The 27682-nt window shown below is 36.6% G+C and overlaps 1 protein-coding gene across 1 annotated transcript in view; it reads left to right on the forward strand.

Moving 5' to 3' along the window:
* Positions 1-27682, forward strand: part of zdhhc8b (zDHHC palmitoyltransferase 8b) — an 86927-nt gene that overhangs the window by 46777 nt on the left and 12468 nt on the right. The window contains exon 2 of the mRNA XM_030142742.1: positions 21402-21523. Coding sequence (XP_029998602.1) covers positions 21402-21523 — 122 coding nt within the window. The remainder of the gene's footprint in view (positions 1-21401; positions 21524-27682) is intronic.

Here is a 27682-nt window from a genome sequence, read left to right on the forward strand (position 1 = left end):
CCTTTTTTTTTTTTTGTAATATATTTAATGCAGTAAAAAACATTGTCTGAATAGCAGGATGACAAAATACATCATTACTGTTATCATTTAGAGATGCAGGAAATGAATTATTAACAGCAAGTTTTGTTATGTATTTACATAATGTCTGTCATTATGCAGAAATGCTGCTGTTTTAATCTAATCAATGGATCCTGGAGAGTTGAGGATCATTCATATGATCCTTAACCCCAAACTGCCTAAATTCATTTACAGTTATATAAAAAAAAACAAATTATTTGTGTTGTTGCCATCAAGCAGATTCTAAATTAACCCATAAAGACCCAGTGCTACTTTTGTGACACTTCTAAAACAGTTTTTTCTCTATATTTGACTTTTCCCAAGTAATTTATCACAATTTGTCATAATATTATCCTCTGTATTTTACATTTAAATTTACATTTACATTTATGCATTTGGCAGACGCTTTTTTCCAAAGCGACTTACAGGGGAAAACCAATCCAATCAATCAATCAATCAATCAATCAATCAAATTTTATTTATATAGCGCCAAATCACAACAAAAATTATCTTATGACACTTTACATATAGAGTTGGTCAAAACCAGACTCTAAGCCAATTTACAGAATTGTGTGTTTTCAGTGTAAATCATGTATTTTCCTATGTTTGATTAAATGATAGTGTAGATGTTCATAAAAGCTCTGATTGAAGTTGAGAGTTATTATATCAAAAGCAGAAAAGAACTGGAGAAAAAGTGACTTTTTCAGTCAAATCTATCATCAATGGAACATATAATCCAAGTGTGTCCATCCACTGTCATTGATCCAACTCCATGGGTTTTACTGGTGAATCAGTGTTGCAGAAGATGACGGTGTTTCCACAGTAACTACGGAGCCTCTGAACGTCCAGATGGGTCATATTTGATGACCATGAAAAGATGACAAACTGCATTTTACACCAATTATTTACATGTATTGATAGGATTAGTGGATCAACAGATATTAAACAGTTTAGATCAGTAGATGGTTTAGGTTGATGGTGTATGTTTGGGTCTTTATGGGTTAAGTGGAGATTGTGGGTTTCAATATAACACATATAATAGCTACCATGCAAATTAGTGACATTAGGTATAATAGGCATAATTGGGATGACAGTAATTAAAGACATTTTACAGTCTCAGGTATGTAGGTATTATTTTAGTGAGGTTGCAATTGATCAGTTCCTCCAGTCAACAATTCAAACAAAACACATTTTCTAATCAGTAGAATCTCATGAAATTAATACTTAATATTAATACAGTTACTTAAGGTTGCACCGATCCGATAATAGAATCAGACATCAACCCTGATATCAACATTTACCTGGATTGGGGATTGGTAAAAGCAACTGATCCGTAAGACCAATCCTTCTTCAAATTTTTGTGACACAGACTACGTCATGCATGCCAAACATAAATGAAAACCTCTACTCTAAATCAACAATGATATCGGATCGGTATCTGGTGTCGACCGATACACAAGGTCCCAGCCTCGGTATCGGCATCGGAACTGAAAAAGTCGGATCCGTACATCCCTACAGTTACTGAAACAGGGCTTTGAAACTTATCCATGAACATCAAGGATCATAGGTAAAATATGTACATTCACAAAGAGTTTTGAGCAGCAACTTATCAAGAAAAAAGTAGAATATTGAGGAGAATTTGTGACAATATGTTACAAGGGGAAATTTGTTGCGGCGGAGGTGCGTTTATGCTTCATGCTGCTCTGTTTAACTCAAAACCTGGTGGGATTTTGTGTGTGTTTGTGTATGTACATTATCCCTGGTTAACTCTCCAACATCTCCACATGGTGTGTGCCGCAGACAGGGAGGCTTGCTGTGTTCTCTGGAGAGAGGCATGTGTGTTTGTGTTTGTCCAGTCCAAGCTCAACCTCGGCTTCCTGTAGGAAGTGAGAAGAGAATTAGACTGACCTCACTGGTTTGGATGGAACAGCTTGCAGATGGCGCTTGCAGATAAATAGTCATAATAACTGTGTCGGAGAGAGTGGGGTTAGAGCTGTTAAATAGTGAAAGGTCATTGTGCTTTAGGTTGTGTATGTTATTGCTTCTTGTTACGTTCTCCATCTGTGCGTGTGTGTTTGTTTCCGTCTGTCTATCTGTATAGTGTCTGCTGTATTTCTGGAGCACCTCCTCAGGTTTCAGCTTGGTTCCTCTTGTGTCCTCCTCCTCTCTCTTTCCTAGAACTGCTGAGTCTGCACCAGCTGGGTGCTTGTAGAGGGGAATTGGCATCGTGGCCTTCTGCTCAGGCTGAGAATAAATCTACGTTTACTCAACTGCACTGAACTGCCCTCTGCCAGTTAAAGGTGTTGAATATGGAAGCAGTGGTGGCTGGTGAAATTAGTTTTTGGTGGGGCGCGGTATTCAAGTCAGTTTTCAGCTGCACTATAAGCACATATTACCACCAGGATACATACTGTATACAGGGTGTCCCAAAAAATGTATACACACTTTAAATAATTGTAAAGTAGGTGTTTATTAAAATTTGGTTAATTTTCAAAATGTATTAGAATTTACAAACATCATTTTATTGTTTTGTCACTGCCTGTTCTCAAACTGATGTCTGTTCTGGTCCAGACACTGCTGATAATGCCAAGCAATGGAATCGCACACGTCACAAAACAATTCCCTTGGTATTTGAACTTGCCAGACAGGTGGATTAGATGGAGGGGTTTCGTTGAATACCCTCCGCATTCACCAGACCTCACACCGCCAGACTTTTTTTTGTGGGGACACCTAAAAGACAAAGTCTACGCTATGAGACCTGCAACAGTCGCTGAACTGAGAGCAGCCATTGAACATAAATGTACGCAAATACCAAGGGAATTGTTTCGTCAAATATGTCAATGTCTGTAAAAATACACAGTATGTGTTTTCAGCCAGGTATTTTTATATGTAAATTTTATCTGTTTATCCTTCAAACATGTACATTTTTCTTTCACTCTATTGTTAAAATTAGGCATGTCCCTGACTAGTGTCTTTTCCACTGATGTATGGACAGTGGTTCAGTAGTAGTAGTTACAGATGTTTTCGCTGATGATTTCTGAGGAAGCCCTTGATTGTTTTCAGGATGTGACGTTTATTTCGGGGGGGAGTGCTTGGGTGCAATGTTTTGCCCTCTGAGGCTCTCCGATCTCTTGTATTAGAGGGGGTCTACTCCACACACACCATTTATAACAAGAGTGTATTATTGTAAATGAAGAGCCTTGGGTGCAGATTTTTAGCCCCAAACTGAAAACGCGTAACTTGATTGCTCACTAAATGACCGAAAACATTTTAAAACTAGACTTGAATGCAGATTATACACAGTACTCACAGGCTGTATCATGTATAGCTCATTTATTTATTTAAATATTCATGTTTTTGTCAAATTATTTTAGGTGATTCCTACTGTCTTCTTCATGTGAGACAGGTGGGGTGATGCCCTAGCGCCCTCTATTGACAAGCCGCCACTGTATGGATGGGACCTGCAAGCAGCTCTTTTAGTTGATATATTAGCATATTTATCCTTCAACCTAAAAAGTGTAAATAAAAAAAACTTAGAGACAGGTAAGAGTAGATTCCTAATCTCAGTCTCAGCACCTCATCGTGTCAGTAATGTTGAATGATAGATAGTATTTTCGTCCTCACTGTGACTGATATGAGCGCCGTACATGACAACAGCCTGCTCGACATGTGATGAATTAGAGACATTATTTTACTTTCTACACACTATGTGAGCATCAACACCAATCAGATGAACCACCAGTTACTCTCAGATAAGAACCGATTCACATTGTCAGCCTTTGGGACTATGTAATTACCAAAGGTGATGAAAATGATGAAATTTAACGATCGGTGACACTGAACAGATAGGTGTCCTGTGAAACGTATGCAAAATGAAAGCAATTACAGTTCATTGTTTGAATGTTTTTGTATTTTTTCATAGTAAATAAAGACAAAGTCAGCTTTATTGTTGGTTTTGACAAATGTACATAGTATACAGAAAATTGAAATGGCAAAACTCTAAGGCCCCACAGTGCAAAATGCACATAGTAGAAAAAATACAAAAAGAATGGAATAGAATAGAATAGAATAGAATAGAATAGAATAGAACCATAAACATAGAATATAACTATAAACAACAGGGGGTTGAGGAGACAATAAAGAGACAATAAAAGCGCGACAGTGACAATAAATCAAGTTGATATGGTTTAGTCAGAGCCTGTCCACACGACAACGAAATAATGTCTGCAAAAGTTTAATATTGTTTCAGCCTTTTGTCCACATGACACTGGCGTTGTCAGTGCCTTGAAATGGTATTTTTTGAGAATGGGTCCTAGAGCGGAAAAATCTCTCAATGCCGCCCTTGCGTTGCCGCGTGTATAGGCAAAATGCCACTTTTTGGAAATGATGATGGCATACCACATGACCAGAAGAAGAAAACCCTGGACGTAACATCCAGTAACAACAACAACAACAGTGGCGGATTGCAGAGTTGTGTCTGTGCTACAGTTGCAGCTAAGTTTATTAGCACTACTACAACAAAACTGGTAATGCTGTATCAACTCAACGATCAGCAGAGACGCATAAACAGATACACATGTCAGATACTTTTAAATCCACCACAGTGTCCTGCTAGAAGGGCAACCTGGACCCTGCACTCTTCTGTGAGATTACTGTATCCTGCGGCTCTGTCTGTATTTGTGTACAGCGCCACATATAGGTGTGGCATGCGTATTACACCGTTTGAGCCCAATGTTCCATCTGGATGCTGATATTTCTTGAAATGATACGTGTATGGATGTGAAACTTTTAGAATCTGCAAAAGAAAAATACCACGAGCATTGTCGCCTGGACGTAGCCTTAGTAACGAGTGCACTGTCTATGACGAACAAGCAAGTACACTCAAATTACAATATCGCCCACTGTAATTTACTTTTTCCACCAAATCATGTGACCGAACCTCAGACTACTATATGCCACTTTGCTGGTGACAGTGAGCTTTTTGCACGTCATCATCTAATATTGCACTTTGTAGATTTTCGTCATTGTGCAGGGCAGGCCTACAGCTTTGCATTTGCTGCTGAGCCTCTGCTCAAACAGGCTTAAAGATTCAGCCTGTTGCCTCTTGCGGCCATAACTCTTGAAGGCCTCGACAGTGACCACACATGCAGGCCACAGTGCTCAGAGCTTAGAATAAGAGTGGCTAGGAATGTGACACAGAGTAAGCCAACTTCTGCAAGCATTACTTTCCCTGCCTGCATATCAGCCTAGCAACTGTCTGAGCAGCCCCAGTGTCTGTGTGCAGAGGGACGTCCCTGTTAGCCCCATCCACCCTCTCATATCTTACAAAAGTCTATATCCAGATTGAGTTTCATGCATATGTACTTATGTATTTCTGACTGGCAGACGTACACAGAAGCAACAGTTGCACTGGCAGAGCGGACTGTCCTTGTTACTGTGCTCTAAATACCCACAGATATTTACTATACTTGTCTAGTTAAGCTTTGGTGTCGTTGGCTTATTTATTCCATCTGACCCATGACACTGTACGGGTTTTCAGTTTCCCCACTTCGGAGCCTGAAAGCCAGACAGCACATGTGTCATCTGTCATTGTGGAGATTAGGCAAACACCAAGCAGCCTGCAAGTCACTTTTTTTTTTTTAATTTGTGATGCATGCACATGGATGTGTTTGCCGGTTTTAAGGCCACATGGCAATCCAAACTGTTAGTGCAGTTTGTTTTTGCGGATTAGGAGAGCTGTTGATTTGTTTGAGATTTACTAGAGTGTGTCGGGACATTTTGGGTGTTGGTAGATTTCTCACAAACCAGGAGATTAAAAAGGCATGTGTGAATATATTTTTTACGCTTTGCAGGCAGCAAGTAAAATGTTGGTAGTGATGAGTGGAAGAAAAGTTAGTCCAATTTCCTACCGCTTGACACATATTCTTGCCTGCAACCACAGCGACATATGGAGATATTTATTTTATCACCAAATGTGAGGCAGTATTTGGAAATTTGTGACATCTGTTTACACGACATGCTTACTTTCATCAAAAACAAAACAAAAGCAGCACCTCTAGATTCAGGCAATATTATTTTCACATCTTTGTAGAAAAAAAAAGAAAGAAATATTCTAAAACTTAGTGGCATCTCATGTTGTAAGTGAGTTTTCTGAGCTCAGGAGTACATGGTGTGTCTTTGGAAGGAAACTCTCATGTACGGACGTACGGAGACAGAGTATTTGTAATAGTATCAGTGCTCACTGTGCTTATTTATAGTGGGATGTAATTTACTGTCGTAAGCTTGTTAACCTGAATTTTAGGCTGATGAAAATAGGAATGGTTTTCTTCATAGGATAGCTCCTCCTGCTTTCCAGTTTCTTCAAACAAAAAACTGGGGTTATGAATATGTAAATGGATAATAAAAAAGGGCAGCATGTGGGGGTAAAGCTTTTTATTTTATTTCAATTGGACCTCTTATGCAATTATGAAAATGCAAATTGCATCTCGCTCTGAGTTGAAATGCAGATAGAGTGCAGTGAACCCAGCATTGGGTCCTTATTCTGCTCTGTAGTCTTGGAGTAAAGTTAACCATTCCATGAGGCTGCTTCATCAGAAAACAGAGCTGAGGTGAGCCTATAGTGCAAACTCACTTTAGTTCAGGAGCCCCCCCCCCCCAAATGGGCCAGACCAGTAAAATAATAACATAATAATATAAAAAAAAATAATGTCAACTCCAAACATTTCTTTATGTTTTAGTGTAAAAGAACAAAACAACAAAAGTAAAATTACATTATGAAAACATTTACATCTATAAACTATCGTTTAAAAAATGTGAATAACTAAGTGCAATTTTAACAATATTATGCCTCAGCTTCTCATTTACACATGTGCATTACAACTTACAGATCACAGTGGATCTACAAATACACATTTAGTAACAGGCAGAATATTGTTGAAATTACACTGACTTCTCTTAAGAGATTTCAGGTTGTTCATATTTGTTCAGGTTATTCACATTTTAGTAAAAGGATAGCTTGTAAATGTAAACATGTTCATATAATTGTACTTTTTTACATTAAAGCAAAGAGAAGACGATGGAGTTGTCTTAAGGTTATAGGTTCTGATAGTATTTTACTGTTTTCATTCATTCATTTCATTTTTTTTTTTCTAGCAAAACAAATGACCTGCATAAAACAGTTTCTTATAATGCAAATATAATCAACAGAATACATGCAAGCTCAGTATTTAAATTCATTTAGTTGCGCTTGAAAAGGAGTGGGAAGATGAAAACTTATATAATCCCACCCCCATTTCCCATCAGTAACTTAATATAATAAGTTTCAAGTACTCACTCCTGTCTTTAAACTTCAAACCAGGACAATGAACAAATAGGCCTCTACCAGATTATAAGAAACTCATTCAACAGTATTTACACTAATTAACCAAAATATGTATGAAAAATAGAAACAAATTACATTCACGGTGGTGTTACCATGGATAACAGTTAACCATTAATTTGCATTAGAATAAAAATTACATACCAACAATGGTAAGAAAATTACATTACCATAATAGTAAAGAACAGCACATACCAGCAATTCGACATCAGATTGGGCTGAATGTGGAAACTGAACTAAATGATTGTTTATATCTTCAGTGTAATTTTTGCATTCCACAAATTCATCCCATGGGTCAGATTGGACCCTTTGGAGGGCCGGTTTTGGCCCGCGGACCATATGTTTGACACCTGTGCTATGGTGCTTCCCCATCCCTAACATTTGTATTAATTCATTAACATGATCATGCATTAAAAAAGCCTATTAAACACTTCAATTAAATGTGCATTTGCATGAAAAATGGATTTATAGAAGCAATTCTTACTCTGCGTTATATTATTAGCGTCATAATCAGGAGAAATAGCTGAGAGATTAATCATTTTTAAAGAATAATCATCATTTGCATCCTACTAATCACTATTGTAATTAGTTAGATGTTAGTAGGCGCTGACCAAAAGGAGCTGAATCCATAGATGGCAGCACAAGTTCCAAGTGGGCTACATAAACAAAACTGACTTAACAGGAAAAAAAAAAGAAAAGTACTCTTTCCATGTAAATAACCAAAGGGCTAGTGGAGCCGAATTTCATGATACCCAGGAAATCAGCTCTGCTTCTCGTCTGACCTGCCATGAACTGCTCTGCTCCGTGCCTCCAGCAAACATCACCACTGGCTCCGCTGACAACAGACCCGCTGCTGTGTGTGGAATACTAAACGCCGAGTGTGTGAATGCAGAGCCTCGGGGATGTGTTTGCGTTAGAGATTGGCAGGGCCCAGGGGAGTCAGCCGTGAGTGATGCTGCTGTTCATGAATTTCTACGAGGAGTCGAATAAGTTTGATGGAAAATGAAGACTGCGGAAGAGTCTGGAAAATAACAGCACCGGGGTTCTGACTGCGTGGATCTTAGATGTGGAGGAATTATGTGGGGTGCCTGTGGAGACTTTCATACTATGACACAAGGATCAAAAATGAAATGATCTCTTCAGTGAATCAGGGGGTTCATTCATGATCAGTGTTGGGAGTAACGCCTCACAAGTAATACATTACAGTAACAGGTTACTTTTTGGTGTAACGCAGTAATGTAAAGCATTACTAATCAGTTTTCAGTAATATTTTACTCTGTACAAGTTCAATAGAACGTGCGTTACAACACACTTTTCACCCATAATTTAATTGCTCAAATGGAAAAAAAAAAACAGCCAAACTGTGAACATAATAATAGCTAATATAATACAAATATTACTACTACTACTAATATCTAATAATAATAACCCTAACTCTTAAGGCAGGGGTGTCAAACCCATTACAGTTCAGGTGCCACATTAACCCCAACATGATCTCAAGTGAAAAAAGTAAAATTATATTATGATAATGTTTATAATTACAAAATTTCCTTAAAAATCTGAATAACAGGAACAACTTGAAATGTCTTAAGAATAACAAGTGCAATTTTAACAATATTCTGCCTCAGTTTATCATTCATACATGTACATTACAACTTACATTACGATTACAAATATACAAAATATTTAGTAACAGGTACAATATTGTTAAAATTGCACTTAAGTCTCTTAAGATATTTCAAGTTATTCACATTTTTTGTAAAAGGATAGTTTGTTCATGTAAATATTTTCATGTATTTTTTCTTTTTTACACTAAAACAAAGAGAAAATTTACAGTTGTTATTATTTATAGGTTATTATAATAATATTTTACTGGTCTGACCCACTTTGGCCAAATTGGACCCTTTGGCTGGCCAGATTTGGCCCCCGGGGCCACATGTTTGACACCTGTGGCTTAAGGAATCAAAAATGCGTCAGTAAAGTTGTATTTCCTGTTAGTGTTCAGCCCATGGGTGAAGACAGCAGAAGACAGTCCACTGTCCACATGGACGTATGCTCATTACTAACCCTAACCCTGCTTTACAGAAGCTAGTTAGCATGATCTCTGTGATCAGCAGTGACAAGGTAAGATAATGTTTCTATGACTAGTTAGAATTCTTTATCAATTGTGGATTTATCTACTGGCATCCTCGGTGCCATGCCCCCTGTTTGGACATGTAAAATGTTGAAAAAAACAGAAGTATTCCTGCTGGGATTCAAACATCGTCGACCATAGTGTTACTTACTGAGCTATCCGTCCACGTGTACTTCAGAATGTAAATTTATGCGTCCCAAGGCTCTCCTATCTGTCGTATTGGGGGGTTCTACTGTGCATGCGCCATTTATGAGGAGAGTCTGTATGTAACTCAAAAGTCACACAGGAGTCATGTAACACATTACACTTCTGAGCAGGGCGTAAAATTAACACCCGCCAGGCACCAATGGCGGGTAAAAAATTAGTTTGGCGTGTAAAACAAAAACACACACCTGCCAGTGGCCTCTAATTTCACGGTGGTTTTATTATGAAGTGAGCTTCACCTCTGTTTACAGTTGTATTCATACAGCATTCTAGAAAAGTATCTCTGGTCTGTGGAGTTCATTTCAATCCAGTTGATGTTTTTTTTATTCTTCTCCCTTTTCTTGCGAGTTAAATGGAACGTTCCTGTTAAAGCTGTGAGACAGACATTTGGCTCACTCAGGGTCAAAGGTTACATTTTTGAATATTTTTATTACATGATGATGTAGCAGTCACCTTGAAAAGAAATATAACTCAGTAAAACAGCAATAATCTAATTTGGTCTGTACATAACTGTGTTCTTTAAGGGATGTTAAGTTGGATTTTCATAATATATGAGATATGGTAATTATTTTAAGTCAAATGAGGCATGATTTTTTAAATTTGGCCGGTGAAAAATTTTTTTTGGCCAGTAAATTTTTGGAGGTCACTAGGCAATGGCAGATGAGGTAAAAAGTTAATTTTGCTTCTGAGACAGTAATATTGTAAGGTAAGTAATTATTTGTAAATAATAGTAACAAGTATTCTGTAATATATTACAGTTTGGAAGTAACTTGCACCACACTGATCATACTGAACAAATTAATGGAACAGTTTGGCTAGTGTTCCCATAAATGTTATTCATGTTGTTTTACTGTAAAAGAATCCACAGTGTTCCGGGGTATTCAGGGGTGGCTTTACCCTTCTCTCAGAAACAAGCCTGTGTTGTTGTATTTAAAAAAGCCAAGATGGGAAGAGTTTGTCACTTTAATCACGATGCAAATATGTTTTGTTTTTGGGTTTTTTTGTGCATGACAAAACAACAACAACAACAATAATAATAATAATAATAATAATAATAATAATAATAATAATAATAATAGTAATAGTACATTTTATTTGTGTAGCGCTTTTCATAGAACTCAAATGACAATGACAACAATGACATTGGCCTTGTGTCTGTGTGAATGGAAACTTTCAATAAAGAGTCAGGACAGAGAAGGAGAAACAGTCCAAAGTGTGACTGCATTTCATAAAGAAAGATGACATTAGATAAGTCTGGAATATGATCATTTCTAGTAAGAGTAGAAGCAATGCAATGTCAAACAACTGTCTGTGCAGCATGAGTTTCAATTCAGTTTTTTCTTACATACAAAAATGAATGGTCAATGTAGTATGAGTATAAAAGGGTTAGGGTTAGTGATGTACGCTTTCTAAAAATCATGTGCGTAGGAGGGTCTACTGAGAAAGAGCATTTTTTGAGTCATTTAGGAAACGGTAGATCACAGGTGTCAAACATGCAGCCCGTGGGATGAATTTGTGAAATGCAAAAATTACACTGAAAATATTAAGAATCACTGGTGTCAAAATCATTTTAATTCAGCTTCTACATACAGACACATAACAACCTATAAATGATGAAAACCACAAATTTTCTCATTGTTTTAGTGTAAAAATGTAAAATTACATGAAAATGTTTAGATTTACAAACTATCCTTTTACAAAAAATGTGCATAACCTAAGTAAATATGAACAACCTGTAATGTCTTAAGAGAAGTAAGTGCAATTTTACCAACATTCTGCCTGTTACTAAATGTTTTGTGTATTTTTAATTGTAATGTAAGTTGTAATGCACATGTGTAAATTATAAACTGAGGCATAACACTGTTAAAATTGCACTTATTTTTCTTAAGACATTTCAGGTTGCTCATGTTATTCAGATTTTTTCAGAAACTTTGTAAGTTTAAACATTTTCATATTATTATTATTTTACTGGTCTGGCCCACTTATTGGGCTGTATGTGGCCCCTGAACTAAAATGAGTTTGACACCCCTGCTTTAGATTCACTTTGGTTCGTACTAATGACTAAGGCTACGTTCAGACAGCAGGTCTTAATGCATTGGAATTTTTGATGAAATCTGATTTTTTTTGTGTGCTTGTTCATATTACACATTAAATGCTACTTCTATCAGTTTTAGTATGAACTGAATGCGACCCTGAAGTGACCCGCATGCACAAAAGAGGTCCTGACGTAATATGAGACCATGCAGGCACGCACTGTGTTTACAGAAATAAATATGTTTTTCCCGCCGCTCCTCTTCCTGGGGTGCCGAATTGTGACATTTGTTGGACTTCAGTGACGTAAAGGTCAGATAAATGCGATCTGGCCATTCAGACTGAAATCGCATTGCAAAATATCAGATACTTATCAGATTTAGGACCACATATGAAAGTGGCCTTGGTCGGATTTGACAAAAATTGGATTTGTGCTGTTCAAACTGTCTTTAAAGGGGTCATATTTTGCCACTTTTATTAATATTTGGTACATTTATTTGTGTATTTGGACCCTAATAGTTCCAAAAATTTAAATTTGAACCCTCCAGCTGCTACAAAGCTATCTTTATATTCATTTTGGCAAAAATCAAGTGGATTTCTACAACCCGTTTTAATTCCTTCATAATTTGTTTCGTCTATAACTAGTTACGTCACGACATTTGCACATATAAGGTCAAGACTTCTGACAAACATTTCTTCGAGTACGACATTATTGTGTGTCAGCAGCTGAAATATGAAAATACTGAAAATATATCCAAACTTTGAGCGGATTACCTAAAATGTTCAGTTGTTGGTTGAATGGGACAGAGCAGCACAGCCAACAACCTGGAGGGGGTGGGGCTTGAAGTGGCTCGTGTGCATTTAAAGGGCAAGCGCTCAAAACAACCTTTCTGGTGTCATTACTCAGAAATAGGGTTGAAGATGGACCTGTGGAGTTGAATTAATGAAGAATTCAGACCCAAGTAAAGCATTTACAGTTTCTGCAGACCACAGGGAAATGTTTTAAAGTGCATAATTCCATTTAAAAATAGCAAAATATCACTCCTTTAACAGATCGGATACAGGTCACATATGGGGAAAAAAATCAGATTTTTGCAGCACTAAGAGTGAGTCCACCTCAGCCTTTACTTTATGATGCTTACTATTTTTTTCTTTATTTACCCATGTGTGATACCACTAACAGACTGAAACCCAACACTGAAACCTGATGTGGTTTTCAGTACTCCTTTAAAAGTCTACATTAACTCTATTGATTGAGTTTGAGTTGACACTGATCAGCCCAACTGCACTGAAGTCAGTCCATCTCTCTGTACTTATACAAACCTGTATCTAGTTCTGTACTGTATAGGGTCTTGTTGGACCAACTAAAGCACTACCTGCCATTACTGGTGCCAAAAGCTTCACGGATTGGCTCTGTTTTCTCTTTGATGGTTGTTCAGACTCTGCTCTCCTCACATACCCAGCCTCCATCTCCTCCCAGAGCTGCTAAAAGAACAGATAAGAGCCACTTCAAAGGGACGGCTGCTTTTTTTCTTCTCTGATCCAAAACCAGGCAAATGAAGCACAGGCAGATTTGAGTAGTCAAATGGCTTTAGGATGCTTGGTGTGGAGTGAGCTCGTAGCTCAGAAGGTGTTTTTTTTTTTTTTTTTTCATGGAAGATGTGATTGATTATTGCAGCCCTGTTTAGTGCCGCAACATTGCCAACAGGCCAATCCTTCCACCTTAAAAGCTCTTCATCAAGCACCTAATTACTTTACAAAGGCTGCAGTGCTTTTTCCTCCCTCTGTAGGTTTTCCACAGCAAAGGGGTTTATGTTTTTTTAAGTGTTCACTCTGATTTTGTTAATCAGTAGAATCAAGTTTTGAATGAAGTGCTGAAAGACTAGAAAGTAGTCTCTTTTTTCTTTATAATGAAGATTTGTTTTTTCTAAGGGATATAAAGAACAAAAAAAAAGCAAAAACAAAAAGAACCAGAAACTAACACTGGTATTGGCATCAGCTATCAACCACAATGTCACTTTAAATATCAATATAGATCAGCCAGTAATTTTGCAATTAGATTAGATTAGATTCAACTTTACTGTCATTACACGTACAGGTACAAGGTAATGAAATACAGTTTAGCATCTAAGCAGAAGTGCAGTCAGTAGACAGTATGTATACAATATGCAGGACAGATTTGGGGGTGCTCTAAATATACTATATGGATTGGTATATACTGACTAATAAACATTGTAATATACAATATTGAAGTGGTAGAGACATAATGTACAGATTATGGACATATTACACAAGTGGATTTACAAGTGGCATACTATATAAATTGAGGTGATAATAACCCTTAGGGGTCTGAGCCTATTTTGGCTGTTTTTGAGTACTTTTGATTTTGCCCTTATATAATATACAAAGAAATGTTTTTGTTTTTGTTTTTGTTTTCAGCACAACTTCATCTATCTCATCTGCCTATTATTTTTTTTCACTTTAACCTACTATATCAACACAAAAGGCCAAAACACACAAAAAATATAAAATCCAGTTTGAAAAATTTATATAATTTATTTCATAAATAACACAAAGATGCTTAACAAACCTTTTCAAAGACTTTAAAGTGAATATTGGTTCCAAATATTAGGCATATAAAATTAAAATTGTAATTAATTAGAAATATACACAAATATTTGACATAAAAAACATATATTTACATAGACGTTTTCTATGGTTTTCTCACCCGCCCCCCATTCCTCCTGGGTTCCGTGTCCAGTTCAGGCGGGGGTCATTCTCACCCTTACCTGTAATGCTAATGCAGTGTGTGGATTAGAATCCACAGATTTGGCCATTTTTTTCCATTTTGAAAAAGGACAAAAAATGATGAAGATATGGTCAGAAATATAACGCTTGCTTTATATCACTATAATAACACTATATCGCTTGTTTGCTCTAGTTTTAAAACGTCATATCTTTGGTTGTATTTGCTCTATCAACATCAAATAAAAAGTAGGAGAGTGTTTCAAGTCCACACTTTTGAGTGCAATTGTCCTCAGTGGTCTACGTGACCGACTTCTGATGCTATGATGTGTTGAACATGTCATGTGATTCAGTCACAGGGGCGTGACTGTGGACCCCTAAGGGTTAATATACTATACAATTAAATACTATGAACATATTCTAACATATTAAACAAGTGGATGACAAGCATCTATATCTTTCCATATTTTTAATATGATAATATTTTAGTTATTTTACCTAGTTATCGTTAGGTGTACCAGTTATTTCATAATGCACTTAGCATTTTATTCAACAAGGACTCACTGGGATTAAAATTCTTTGCAAAGACATCTTAACAAGTTTTAGATAAGGTTACATCCATTCATACCGATGCACAAACTTACATGACAAGTCCATTTCAGTATGTGTCTAGGGTCATTTATTTCCTCAGGTTATCATCACCAGAATGCCAGGGTGTTTTCTCTAATCTTAATACCCAAACAGCAAACACAACCTACTGCTGCACAAGGCTATCACAAACTAAAGGCAAATACTGAATGAGCTTAAGAGGCCAAGTGTGTGTGTATGTCTGTAATCTATTAGCTGTGTGTTATCTGTAATGCTTCAGAGTGGATGCAGCAGTGCAGTTGAGTGGGTAAAATGACACCGGAAATAGGTGAATGTTTGTGTCTTTGGAAAACACTGCATAGTGAGTTAAGATAGTAGGTAATGGCAGTTTGAAGTGAAAATATGCTCATTTCAGCCCAGTTCTGTAGAGGACTGCCAGATAAACGGAGGAAAAAGTACTCTGAGCTGTTTATTTTTTTCTTCTTTGGTTGCAGCGGTAGCCTATCATTTGGTTGCGGCAGTGAAACCAACATTTACATTGATTTATTATCACGTCATAAAACTTATATAAACTGTGCGTTATTTACACTTACACATTTTAAATGAGGCCATGCTTGGCCAGGCTTTAAAGCAGCAGGCTGTAACATAAGCAAAACAATCAGATGAAAGATTCGTAAATATTCTATATAGAAGAGGGAAACTGAAGGGAAGCAGTAGTGTAAATCTTTCCGTGTTTATTCTAACAAGTGACTCTTTTCTCGTTTTACTTAGTGATTTAGCGACAATGTAAAAAGTAGACTAGTGCAGGTTTAGACTTTTTAACAGTGCACAGTATACAGGTCCAGTACAGTATAGTGGAAGGAAAAACAGGCTTTAATTTACAGTGATATATCAATATTTTCTGCAAATCATGAATAAAAGATTTGTGTGTAAAAAGAGTAAAAAGCTCCTGTGTGGTAGGTGTGTCCTCTGTTTCAGCTGAGATCTGATTTGGGTTACCCCTTTATAGGTCACTCATACAAATAGTCTGAAATTCAAAATTTCAACCTTTGTGTGTTATTGGAGGACATAACAAGACTTTATTACTTATGTCAAATTTAAAAAAAAAATTTTATTGTTATGCAGAAAATCAAGGTCAATGCAGTTACCATATTTGGTTCCTCATCCATAAGTGGGAAAAACAATAAATAACAAATCCAAGAATTAAATGAGTATAAAAAAAATAGAAGAAAAACACATGTTAAGTGAAAGGAATGTGTATTTTAGAACATTAGAACATCACTTTTAGAACATTAGACCGACATAAGTGCTGATCCAGACACCTGGCCACATCCACACTATCCCTTTGAACATCATTAATTATATTAGTACCTAGGGGTGTGTATTGGCAAGAATCTGATGATACCATACAAATCACAATACTAGGATCACGATACGATATATCACAATATATCACAATATATCATGATACTGTTAAAAAGGCAACTTTTTGTTTGTTTCTTTTTAAAAAATGATTATTTCCTGGAAGAATTACACCAGAAATATGCACAAATACTAAACACATTTTTATATGATCAGAACAGGATCTAATGTTATATCACAAAAATGTTCCTGTGTTAAAATTATGTTTTACAGACATTACAGTTTAAGATCCTGTTCAAATGTTCATATTCTATTAGTTCATACCTAACATCATAACATTATTTTTGTGCAGTCCCAAACAAAGGAACTAACATCTGCCTCTCTCAGACAATAAAAAGTGCTTGTAGGAGGCTTCAATTAACCATTATTTAATAAAACAGTGTTAAATAGTAATAAATAAGATGTAAACAATAAAGAAAAACAAAATGAACCTTTGCCATATCTGCATTTGAATAAATACCTAAAAATATTGCTACAGTACTTTTTAATATCGATACAGTATCGTGAAATGAAATATCATGATATTTTGCAGAACCGATATTTTCTAACACCCCTAATAGTACCATTACGTTATGGTACCTAACGAAGCAGGTGCACTCACTGTTCATGCAGAAGTGGCCCTTACAGACCCTGTAGACCACATTGGACCTGAGATTTTTGACTCACTGTCCTCACTGTAACTATTGCTGTCACTGTCAAGTAATGTATGTGGAAATGACCAAAAATAGTCACTTGCCCAATAAAGGGTTAATAAGAAGACAAAATGATGCTTTGGCAGCTAGAGGAACAAGCTGTGGATTATTTTTCTTTAATCCTTCATTTTAACCTTGTCCCTTTCTGCTTCGTCTCAGCCAAGAAATGAAATTTCATTCTTATATTCCTGTTTGAATGTTATCTGTACGTGCCTGTTGAGATGGTACGTGGTGACTGTTCAGTAGCTGCATTTTAAGTGCTACTTCATAACCTCTCCAACGAATGTTTACGGGTATTTTAATCACCACAGAGAATCCAGGCTTTTATTCGACTTTGGCCAGCCTCAGGGCATGAACCACAGCCACAGCCAAACTCATTACAGTCTGCACTTTTGGCAAGAAAAGCTCCTTCACCGTGGAAAAGTTAGTCTAAACTTTTTGACACGCCTGACGCCTTTATGCTTCAGCTAAGGTATCTTAGTTACACGTGTAGTAAAAGTGGCCTGTAACTGGTGCTGATAAGAGCTCTGTGGTTGTTTGTTACACCTACACAATTAACCAGTGTCTGTGGCCTTAATCAAGGTTCTTCTAAGTCACATTTTCCTCCCACGCTGTCTGCTCCCAGGCTTCTAAAATGGTTGCTGTCAGCTGTACTCAGTGTTTTTTTTCCTTATTTCCTTTTGGCTCTATGAAATCGTGGGCAGAATTACATGATCTTCGACAGGCGAGTAAATTGGGATTTTGTAAAATGGTGGCGCATGCTTTTGCTTTTCTTTGATAGTGTTTGTGTTTGTACCATGTCATCTTGTTGCCAAAGCTGTGATGACACAGCAGACTACCGCTCATTACATTTCCACTGAAAGGCACTTTGATGTTGTCATCTTGCAGAAGCCACTATGCACTATAAAATAATTCAATGGAACTGTATTCAGATAATTTAGCTGCACTAAAACTTACATATTGACTTTATTCTTTGCTTTAGAGCTGATATTTTTGTCTGATGTAAGTGTTAGATTATTCTCGATAATGGTACAGTGAAGGTGATGAGATGAGGTGAGTATTCTTTGTCACATGCACAGTTATACATAGTACAATGCACAGTGAAATGTATGTGTGGACCTGCAGTGAATTGTAAAATAGAAAAAAATTACCTGCAGCACTCAAGGTTATATATACACTGGAAAAAATCTAAATCTTACCAAGTGTATTTTTCTCATTTCTAGTCAAAATATCTCATCACCCTTAAAATAAAACATAATCACGTAAAGAGTAGCTTTTATAAGAACTTATTTTTAGACAATCAATCTTGAAAATCTCATTTCAAGAAGTCTTACCAAGATATGTTTCACTCGCTCCATCGGCAGATTTTTTTTTTTTTTTATTTATTTTTTTTTTTTGCTTAATGCAAGCAAAGAATCTGCCAATGGAACAAATGAAAATTATCTTTGTAAGATTTCTTGAAATGAGATTTTCCACATTTATTGTCTAAAAATAAGTTCTTATATCTCACTGAAAAGTTACTCTTTAGGTGATTATGTCTTATTTTAAGTGTGGTGAGATAATTTGACTAGAAATGAGAAAAATACACTTGGTAAAATTTAGATTTTTTCCAGTGTATGTGTGTGTATATATATATATGTGTGTGTGTGTGTATTTCGAAATAAAATGTAAAGTTAAAGAGGGTATATCTAATATGTAAGCAATTTACAGTAGTGTAGCCAAGGATAAGGTGCACGTACAGTATTTTTTCTATCAGAATAGACCTGTTAAGGCTCAAAGTTGAGCTAACAAGTGGCTTGGAATACTACAGTATAAACGTTTTTTAATTTAAATTATCAGTAAACCTCATCAAAAAGATTAAAACTGACAATGAAGAAATATCTCTGTACCTATAGCCTGGTTGTCCATTTTTCCAACACTCGTACAACATCTTGCAACCATAAATGTGACTGACTATGAATATGACTTGCCCTGTATCCTAAAATAGTAACTAACAATGCACTACTTAATCCGTTCAAGTACCTGTTAGAAAACCACCTCATCCATGGTGTAAATGTGGCTGGTTGTGTGAGTCTGCCTCATTCATGTTAACGCCTCTCTATTCTCTGTCAGTGGTTTTCTACAGCCACGGCTCTGAATAATTCAACAAAGCAAAAGAGGACTGGTGGTGCAGGAGAGGAGATACGGATTGAAGATGATCTCGGAGCATTGCTACCAGGAAATTGACTTTTTGACGTCAGAATAGCCTTGCTTTGATGTGAGCATAGTGTGTATTAGTCATTATGTTATGAAAGAAACCTGGAAATGCATAAAATCAAGCATCTCCCTTTAGAACACCTACCTTTTTTATCTTTTGTGCATTTATAAATTCTCTGACCTGCACAGTCTCTATAGTTTGTCTAACCGTAGGCATTAACACGTCTTTATTCTGTTGGTCCTCCATTGTGACAAACTGTTTGCTTGAGTTATAGTGCCTGAAGAAGCACACAGTGTCTTGACATTTGAGTCCAGATGATTGAAGAGGGCTGCTAGTGTGACTCAGGTGTTTCAACGGTTGAATATTTCAGAGTGCCAACTGAGTTATGTCTAGCAGGCAATGGAGAAGGTCAGTGTTGACGCACAATGTTGATGGAATTAAACCAGTGTTTCCCCCCTTAATAATCTTTGTGAGTGAAGCGGTCAGCATCCCGCACAGTTACATCAGTATATCCAGGTTCAGTCAGGTTGATTTGTGTAAAAATGTATTTATTACCCCGCCCCTCAAAGAGTAGGCAAAGGGTATTGTTTTTGGTTTGGGTTTTTGTTTCTTTGTTACCTCCGCCAAGGAGGTTATGTTTTTGTCGGCGTTGGTTTGTCTGTTTGTGTGCAAGATAACTGAAAAAGTTATGGACGGATTTGGATGAAAATTTCAGGAAATGTTGATACTGGCCCAAGGAGCAAATGATTAAATTTTGGTGGTCATCATGGGTGGGGGGGGGCCACGGGGGCCCACTGATTGGCCTTGGCAGAGGTCTGCACTCTCTGAGTGCTTTTCTAGAAAAGACAGCGCAGCTCTCCGCCAAGGCAGATCAGTGCCCCCCCTCGATCACCACCAAAATTGAATCATTTGTTCTTTGTGCCACTATCAACATTTCCTGAAATTTTCATCCAAATCTGGGGCACTGATCTGCCTTGGCGGAGGTCTGCGCTCTCCAGGTTCTTCTAGTTTGTTTCTCCGTTTGTTAACACTCTAGCAGCAAAACTATTGGTTCAATTCATACCAAATTAGCTTTATAGTTTTCCAGTGACCCAGAACAGATTTCATTACATTGTGGGAACATTAGGTCAAAGTTAAAAAATTTTTATGAGTTTTTAAAATCTTTTTTTTCCCCATTTACTCATAATGGGTGAAATTTCACATCTGTAGCAGCAAAATTGTTGGTTGAATTCATACCTTACAGGGTTTATAGATTACCAGTGACCCAGAATGGATGTGGTTTCATTTTGGGAAAAGCAGGTCAAAGTTCAAAAATTTTCAACCTTTTTTTGTCCCATTTACTTGTAATCTGTGAAATTTCAAATGTCTTTTCATTCATTATGTGAACCCACTTCATCCTCACTAGGGTCACAGGGGTCGCTGGAGCCTATCCCAGCTACTTATGGGCGAAGGCAGGGTACATCTTGGACATGTCGCCAGTTCATCGCAGGCCTGACATGTAGAGGCAAACAAGCAATCACTTTCACATTCACACCTATGGGCAATTTAGATTAATTTAGTTTAGTCTAATTTAATTTAGATTAGTGCATGTCTTTGGATGATGGGACGCACATACTGGGAGAACATGCAAACTCCATCGACTGGTGTTGGAATCGATCCCAGGACCTTCTTGCTGTGAGGCACGAGAGCTATCCACTGCACCACCGTGTCACCCTCAAATGTCTATAAAATCATCAATTTGGTTTCAATTTACTTCAAACGTGGCTCATATATAGAGGCAACTGATATGCATATACTTGATTACATCAGCTGGATCGATGCCAAAATAAACTACAATACGTGCAAGGGGTGGGGTTTGTTGTGCCTGGCACCACTTGTTTACATTGTTGTTTTATGTTGAAAATGTTATACTGAATCCTGTCTGATCCCCTTCTCTTCTCTTGTCATTCCTAGGTGCCCCTGGTTGACCAAGGTAATCTCTCCTGCAGTGCCTCTTTACAATGGCCTGGTCTTCCTCTTCGTTTTGGCCAACTTCAGCATGGCAACGTTCATGGACCCTGGTGTTTACCCCAGAGGTTTGTATGCATATTAATATATGTGCTTCTAAGTTTTTATGTGTGGTGATGACATTTTAAACTACTGATGCACCAATATATCAGCCAGACATTGGTATCAACAGTACTTGCTAATATCACCCATTATTGATAGTAACATATCAAAATGTCTTTTCACTAATGGTAGAGGCAGATATTATATTAAAGGCTTTTGCATAATTTTTTTTTAGTGAAAATGAAACTGTGTTCTTTCAAAGATAATGTGATGAAGTGCTGAAAGACTTGAAAATAGTCTCTTTTTTATTTGTAATGAAGATTTTCTATATTAAGGGGGTAAAAATAACAACAAAAACAAAATAAAGTACCAGAAAGTAACATCATTATTGGCATCAGCTATCGACCAAAATGTCACTTTAAACATCAGGAAAGATATCGGCCAACAATTTTGCCATCAGTGCATCACTATTTTTTTTTTTTTTGCTTAACTTAAGTTTATATTGAAATTTTATAAACACATAATCAGCAAAAACAACAAAAAAGGAACAAACAAACCTTGCTTGGGTACACTACACAACATTGCATTCACATTATTCAGTCCTTCCAGCATTCCAGGTTCTGTAATCAGTCCATTTATTCCATTTTTTGTCCATTTGCACTTCTTGTATTCGCAGCGTCTGAGTTATTTTTTCCATTGTATATATTCCTTCAATAATTGTGATTCATTGGTCCTAGGTTGGTGGTTTTGTCTTCCCCCAGTTCCTTGTAATAGCTGTTTTGCAAGCCACTAAAAGTACCTTAACTAAGTATATGTCGTTTTCCACTACATTTCCATCAGACTAGTTACACAAATACAGTACATCACAGCACATTGGAATCTCATACCCCATTATTTGTTGTAGTACTCCACACATTATCTCCCAAAACAGTTATTTTATCACATTTCGAAAAGGCATGTGTGTGATCTACATGAAATTCTCCACATTCCCTCCATCATTTCTGCCGTTTGTTTAACTAGTGCATCCCTATTTTTAACATTTCTAATTTTGCTAAGTATACTAATAATTTGATAATACATTGTAGATTCAATTCAACTAGGATTCGCTGAGATTAAAAATGCAAATTTTGAATAAGGTTACAGCCATTCATACATGTGCACAAACTTACATGACAATAGAAGTATGTTTCATTACATTAAAAAAATAATAAAATAAATAAATAAATAAATAAATAAATAAATAAATAAAATTAAATTAAATTAAATTAAATTAAATTAAATTAAAATAAATAAGTAAGTAAGTAAGTACATTTCAGCACCATAAGACGTTAGCAGTATTAATACATAAGTGGATCAGACCAAATGTTCTACAGTTGAATGTGTCTGCTTCACTCAGAATCATTCATTTTATAACTAAGAACAGTTCTTTATTGGCATTGAACAATTGGACATATTAACCAAATATAAGCTTTTATAAACAAGCATTTGGCTTTAAAATAAAATATACCCACAGCTGCGCTCTGATGTCTGGCTTTAAAACTAAATCCATGGCATTTATGTAGACACTCATCATGACACAAGATAAAACAGTTGGCAGTGCTAATTCCACTCAAATGCCATTAGACCATAACAGAGGAAAGAGGCACAACAGTATGTCATTAAAAGAACGCTAGTCAATCCTCAAATGCCACCTGAGTGGAAAACTAAGAGGGAATTGTGCTGAAAATATCACAGTTCACATGTAATTACTGTCAGGGCTTAATTTGAGCTGGATCCAGCCAGATCGGGATCCGGTACCTCCAACGTTGGATCCAGAACCTATTTCATTGGATCCGGAACCTCTATGAAAACATAAATAACCTAAATGAAAAAAAAAAGTTCATTGTTATTTGTGTTATTCATCTTTATTCACCATTGAAGTTACATAAAAATCTTGTGTTCAGATGCATTTTAAGGGAAATTTTAAGGGAAACACAGACATAACAGGAGCAGTCTAAAATAAAAAAGCTTAATCTAGCTTAATGTCCGAAAACTGCAATCAATTATCACCAAATTTTATGGGGACATTTCTAGTCTCACTTTCACCTCTCCTAAAAATCAAAATGAAAACCCCACTTTTATGAATGCTTTATGGGTGCTTCTATGAAACTGGTCCCTAAAAACAGGACATGGGGGGTAAAAATTCAAACCAGATGTAGACTAATATTACGAAGCAAGTTTGAAAGCATTTTGGGTCTATTTTAAAAATAAATATTTAATGAGATAAAAGAGAAACTATTTTTCTGATCAAATTAATTTTTATCTTATTTTACATTATATTTAATGCAAAAATCTTCATGTAATACGGTCAAAACGAAACGAAAATTACTCGCCACTATTTTTTGTTTTTTTAATATCTCTTTATTCTCTCACAGGTATATTTTGGGAATTGAACTAATTATGTAAGGCAGAGTGTTTCACAAAAAGGACCACTGTTGCAAAATCATTTGTGATTTATATGCGTTTAACTGGGCAGGTTCTGCATGTAACACAAGTGGACACGATGGGTTACATACAAAACCTGGAATGAGACTGCTGATTCATTTAAAAACCCACATGTCTGGATTAGAAAAAACATTAGGATGAACAAATTTAACAGTGTCTTTATTTATAGTGCTATATAAGACCATTTACAGCCATGTTTTCCAGATCAAATGCACTGACACCTAAGTGGCTTTTCCTGTCCTAATTTTGGTTCTATTTTTGGCCCCAATATTAAAAAAAAAAAATTCATTAATTTTGGGATGGCTCAGAGGAAGAGTATAATTTTTTTTCATATATCTGAGGTCATCATTAGGTACATCCTGGGGGAGAATATGTCTAAATTTCTCTTTTATTATGGGGTCTAAAAAGCTGGAAAAGTGCCAGGTTCCAAAATGAACCCAATTTCATAGAAGCACCCATATGCATTATAATTTTCTTCTCTATAAGTGCACATTATACAAAAAAAGCTTAACGTAGCTTATGGTCCAAAAACAGTGATCAATCACCAAATTATGCATGGACATCTCTAATCATGTCCACTTTCACCTCTGCAAAAACCAAAATGAAAACCCCAATATTATGGATGCTGTCCACTTTAAGCCATATTTTTCTGTTAATAAAACACTTTCCCTTCAGTACCGTGCGTTTGAGTCCAGTCGTTCACTCTGTCTTGACAATTTGTATGCGAGAGAGACAGAGAGAGAGAGACAGAGAATTTATTAAATAAAATTGGTGATGATTGATCGCAGTTTTCGGACATTAATCTACCTTAAGCTTTTCTACATTGAGTGTTTTAGACTGTCCCCATTACCTCCACCCCTGTTTTGAGTGGCTGGATCCACCCCCACCTCTGCGTTCTGGCACCTCCCACTTCACAAATTAAGCACTGATTACTGTCAGCGGCCTAGTTGCACATACAGAGTACCATCCTTCCCACTGTTTCACTGCCCAATTACCTGCATGTTATAGCCTCTTAAAGTCCACAAGCAGGAGGGTCAGTTTATCAATGAAGCAAACTGTATTGTGTCTCAGCTGTTCAAGTCTACTATACAGTGTTCAGACTGCAGGGACTCGTGCAATCACGCATACTCATTTTGCCTCAGCCCTCTCTCTGATAAGTATTGACAATTAAAGATTTCCCAAGGGATGTTTGTAATGTGCTTGTAAATGATAAGCACCTGTCTTTAGGAGGTGCTTTCTCTCCCCATTCAGGGTAATAATCATTAGGTCGTATACAGCGCATGTTATCTGTCCCTCCAGAGGTGACCGTGGTCCACTGCTGCTCCTGCCCGACTATCTTTTATTGACTACTGAGGACTGAGGAGGTCTATAAAGTCTTGTTATTCAGTGAAGTGAAGTTATAATAAGAATTAAATGGAATATCAGGAAATCACTCCATCATGCAGGGAGAGTAAAAGGTTAAGATAGTGGAGTTTGTTAAAAATGTGATGTATTGTACAGCCATTTATTGTCTTTTTTTTTTCCCCGCCGGGGAAACTGTAATAAGGTAATACTGAAGAGTGATGACTGCCGTCCATTTACAGGCAAAAATATCTTCATGTTCTGTCATTTTCACAATTTACTGAAATATGCTGCAATTTGCCCAGCATACTTGGAACTATTTTCTTTGCTTTCTTTGATTTCAATGCTTATATAGATTAAAAAAAAAAAAAAAGACATGTTGGCAGGCCACAGTAGGAAGAGCACAGTGACAATTTAAAACCTGATAAAAGTTCATTCCTTTTTAATTAGTGTCAAGGCCCATGCACTTAAGCTTCTTCACTATTACTCTGTCTGGGCTTACTTTGCTACTTGAATAAAACTTAGTGGTACTTTTATACATGTTATTTGTAACACCTGTTTTTCCACTATGAAAACATCTGGTGCATAAAATGACACTTGCAGTTTAGTAAATAATGGCAGAAATCCATTATGCTACAGTGGCGCAGTGATTTTTATTGCTTAGCTTCAGTTAAATTAACTATACCTGTACTGTAACTATAGTGTCAGACAAGTTACATTACTGTAACACAAAAGAGTCATTAATCAGTGAAAATGTAAAGTAATATAAGTTACTGAGAAAAATGTAAATATCTGAAAATTATAATATTAGCTAGCTTCAACTACCATTAGCTCCAACCAATACTAGGGTGAAGCAGCACAATTGGTGAGTGTATTTATTGTGCAATGATGTGTTTTATTCCTCATTATAGGAATTTCACTTATAAACAAGTGGTGCCAGGCACCACAAACCCCTCACATGTATTGTAGCTTATTTTAGCATGTATCCAGCTGAGGTCATTATGTCTATGTGTGTGCTGATGTCAGCATATCAGTTACCTCTATATATGTGCCAAGTTTGAATGAAATTGAAACAAAATTGATGTTTTTAAAGACATTTGAAATTTCGCCCCTTTTTTAAGGAAATGGGAGAAAAAAAAAAGATTTACATAATTCATAAAAAATTTGAACTTTGACATATTTTTTTACCTCCGCCAGAAGGTATTGTGATCCCTTTGCTTTGTGTGTTTGCATGTGTGCATGTTTGCGTGTTTGTTAGCAAGATAACTCAAAAAGTTATGGACGGATTTTCATAAAATTTTCAGGAAATGTTGATATGGCACAAGGAAGACATGATTAAATTTTGGTGGTGATCGGGGGGGGGGGTGTCACTGGAAATCTATAAACCAAATTTGGTATGAATTCAACCAATAGTTTCGCTGCTACAGTCGTGAATTTTCACTCATTTTAAGTAAATGGGGGGGGGGGGTTTAAAAATTCTGAAAAAATCTGACCTTTGACCTACTTTTCCCAAAATGTAACCACATCTATTCTGGGTCACTGGCAATCTATATACTCAATTTGGTCTGAATTCAACCAATAGTTTTGCTGCTAGAGTGTTAACAAACAAACAAACCAAACCAAAAACAATACCCCTTGCCTCCCCTTAGGGGGGCATGATAATAAAAGTCCTCTTTTCCCAAGTCATAGTTCTCTTGCAGACTGAATCAGACTGTCCTCCAGGTGTTCCCACTATTTTGCTGTAGTCACTTTACCCACTGTGTTTACAAGCCTTTCAGAACAGGAGCATCCCCACAGCATGACGATGCCACCACCATGCTTCTCAGTGGAGATGGTGTTTTTGTAGAGATCTGCAGTGTTTAGTGTTAGAGTTCTTTTTTGTCTTCATGGTGTTTTTGTAACCACTGATAAACCAGTCACATTTTACTAATTGTAAGACTAGTCGGACCTGTGTTGAATTAGATCAGTTACTTTCAAGGGGATGAATATTTATGTAGTCACTGATTTTACAGTATATATGTTCAGTAAACTGATCATTTGTAGGAATTAGTTTTCATGTTGAATATGCATATCAGCTGTGATTCTATTCACAGAAGCAATCAAAGAATAAAACATCTAATACGCCTAACAAGCACTGTTTTTACACCCTGGCTTTACAAGAATGCATCAAAACATCCAATAGACACTGTGCGTACATCGATATAGCATGACCATACATTAAGATATTTATGCATTAAAAATACACTTGAAGAAAATCAATCATGAGCAAGTACATGGGAGAAGAAGCTGCAGTGCGGTGTAAATGTATGGTGTATAAAGTAGGACACTGCTTTGTCTTACATCAAGCCTTCGCAGAGAAA

This window comes from Sphaeramia orbicularis, chromosome 9, assembly GCF_902148855.1.
Source record: "Sphaeramia orbicularis chromosome 9, fSphaOr1.1, whole genome shotgun sequence".
Taxonomy (NCBI): domain Eukaryota; kingdom Metazoa; phylum Chordata; class Actinopteri; order Kurtiformes; family Apogonidae; genus Sphaeramia; species Sphaeramia orbicularis.